The 2,595-nt window shown below is 47.9% G+C and overlaps 1 protein-coding gene across 1 annotated transcript in view; it reads left to right on the forward strand.

Annotated features, from left to right (window-relative positions):
• Positions 1–1,225: 1,225 nt before the first annotated feature.
• LOC138174057 (vomeronasal type-2 receptor 26-like) overlaps positions 1,226–2,595 on the forward strand; it is a gene marked incomplete at its 3' end in the record, with an annotated part of 4,228 nt that continues 2,858 nt past the window's right edge. The window contains exon 1 of the mRNA XM_069104201.1: positions 1,226–1,300. Within this exon, the coding sequence (XP_068960302.1) occupies positions 1,226–1,300 (75 nt within the window). The remainder of the gene's footprint in view (positions 1,301–2,595) is intronic.

Raw genomic sequence — 2,595 nt, forward strand, 5'->3', positions numbered from 1 at the left:
GGAAATTTAATAAACCATTCCATAAGAAACGCTGCCACTTGATAGCTGTGACCTTTTACTCTTTGGGAAACTTTTCGGAGCGTACTTCTGGTTAAAGGTAGTCTGAGTCCGCTGTGGTTTTCAAAGCTAAATTGTCACCTTCTGAAGTCCCTCTATACTCTTCCCAGTAATGGTTGGCCAGCATCTGCATGGAGACCTCCAAAGAGCAGGGACCCACTCCTACCTGAAGGTGACTCCACCCATTCTGAGTAACAATGATTCTGAATAATAATAATATAATAATAGATTCCCGCCCACCCTTTCACGAAGCTTCCATTGCCTTCTGTCTACCTTCTATCCATTTGACCTAGTTGAACTATGTGTATCCAAGAAAACTAACCTGAATGCCCCCCCAGCGACAGACCTTCAATGCTTGTATTGAGTGGCCATGACCACCCGACGCCTCTACAGGTTCAACTTATAGACTTTGTGTGATTGATGCTCATGACAAAACCAAACACACTCATCCCAAACATCCTCTGGACACTCTGGTTTAGCACTATCCTTCTTACATTGAGGCTCCTAGAAGTCAGAGACTGTTCTGGTTGAAGGCTTACTCAGTAGTTACTGAGGGCAACAAAATAATCATCCAGTCTGCCAGGCGCTGGACTGGATCCTGGGGACACAAGGGCAGAAATGAAACAGCCAGCAAGCACGACCTTACTGTGTGCCAGACACTGCCAAACAAGCTCAAGGCCCATAAAGAAAAGTCCAAGCACATTCTAACAGAGGAGAAACAGGAATGAGGTCAATGCCAAATCTATACGGGGTCCTTGAAGTATATGAAGGGCCTTTAAGAGGGGAAGATACCATCTACAGAAAGTAAGGAATGGGGGCAGCTAGGTGGCGCAGTGAATAGAGCACTGGCCCTGGAGTCAGGAGGACCTGACTTCAAATCTGGCTTCAGACACTTCACACTTACTAGCCATGTGACCTTGGGCAAGTCACTTAACCCCAATTTCCCTGCCCTTCCCCATCCAAAAAGCAAAACAAAGTCAGGAATGGGGACCAGAAACGGCTGCCTAAAGTAGCTTAATCAATAAGCATTGATTAAATGTCTGCTGTAGCCACACAATGGCCTGAGTGGTGGGTTTAAAAAACAAAACAAAAACAAATGAAAGACTATGCTCTCAAGGATTTTCCATTTTGGGAGGGAAAATGACAGTGACCCCAAGAAATTATCAGTATGGCCAAGCACCGTGAAGCACTATTCACGTCTCTGTGTGGCTCAGGCAGCAATGTGGGAGACCTGGGACCAAGTGTGAGTAGCCTATTCACATACAGGATCTGGAAGATGGGTTTTTATTTGAGTCCCTGAAGTCAAAAGACATGTTCTGCCCAACTTATAGATGGCGAGTACCTGATGCTGATGGCTGGCAGCCCCACTGACATCAGCCCATTCTCCCCACTTCTCAGTCAATCAGGGCTGATCACACCTGATCTAACTCATGTTCCCCCTGAGTCCTGGGAGTTTTGCTGGGTCAGCTGTACACAAGTTTCCAAGGCTCAGCAAAGGATCTTGAGGCAGCAGGCTGCCTGATTACCATGGGAATTTGCTGAGAAGGGGAAGAACGATGATCAAACATATTTTTCTTTTTAGTTTTCTTTGGATGCTGAGATGCAGGTGCAGAACCCCAGGCAGTGAAGCTCCCTAGAGCTCTTTCTTGACACACACACCTTCACCAACTAGGGCCTACATCCCCTCCCCTCTTAATAGGACTAGAAATGGCCCCTGGTTCCTGCAGCTTGACTCCTGGACAGGAGCTGGAATTCTGCTGTGCTGCCTCCAGTGCCAGAAACAGACCAGTGTCAGGGAATCTAACTCAAGGAGGCGTCCATCAGACAAGGGAAGATTTTCCCATGAAAGTGTGACTCAGCCAGGAGCTGTGGCTGTCTTGTCTGCTCATCGGCTCAGAGTTTGGGGCGCTGCTCAGGATACATCACCCAATGTTCCTTGTGATGACCCTCTTCTTGCTCCTCAACATTCCTTCTTCTTTAGTCAGGGAAGAAAAGTTCCCCTGCTTTGAACAAATTAGGCCACAAGTCCACAGAGATGGAGACCTGGTCATTGGTGGGTTTTTCCCCCTTTATTTAATGGGAGTGAAGAGTTTCACAGGAACCGAGCATCCAGACAAGGCCTGTAATCCACACCAGTAAGTGGAGAGGTGCCTGGCCTTACAATTTAGGGAACAGAGGAGCAAACCTGAGGATTCAGTCACCAGCTTCTGGAGACTTTCCCTATCCTCTTGTCTGTGACTCTCCTATTTTTCTCGTTCTTTCATAATCTTTACAATCTGTAGGCAACGCTGCCCTAGGCTTCAGATCCTATTTCCTGTTGTTTTCTGAATTTTGTCTGGGGTCTCAAACTCAGAGACTCCTCTCCTTCTCCCCTAAGCCACAGTTAGGGCCCTGGGCGTGGTGTACAGAAAATATTCTTGCTCCCTGCAGGTCCACGCTCAGCAGACGTGTGCCCCCTACTTCTTGCCCACAGCCACAGCTCAGGATCACTTCGGATCAGCACCACTAGCCCTGGCTTCTGGAAGGAGTGGGTGGGGG

This window comes from Petaurus breviceps, unplaced genomic scaffold (genome assembly GCF_028583685.1).
Source record: "Petaurus breviceps papuanus isolate PSGF00001 unplaced genomic scaffold, PetGlider_PUasm1.0 681, whole genome shotgun sequence".
Lineage (NCBI taxonomy): Eukaryota > Metazoa > Chordata > Mammalia > Diprotodontia > Petauridae > Petaurus > Petaurus breviceps.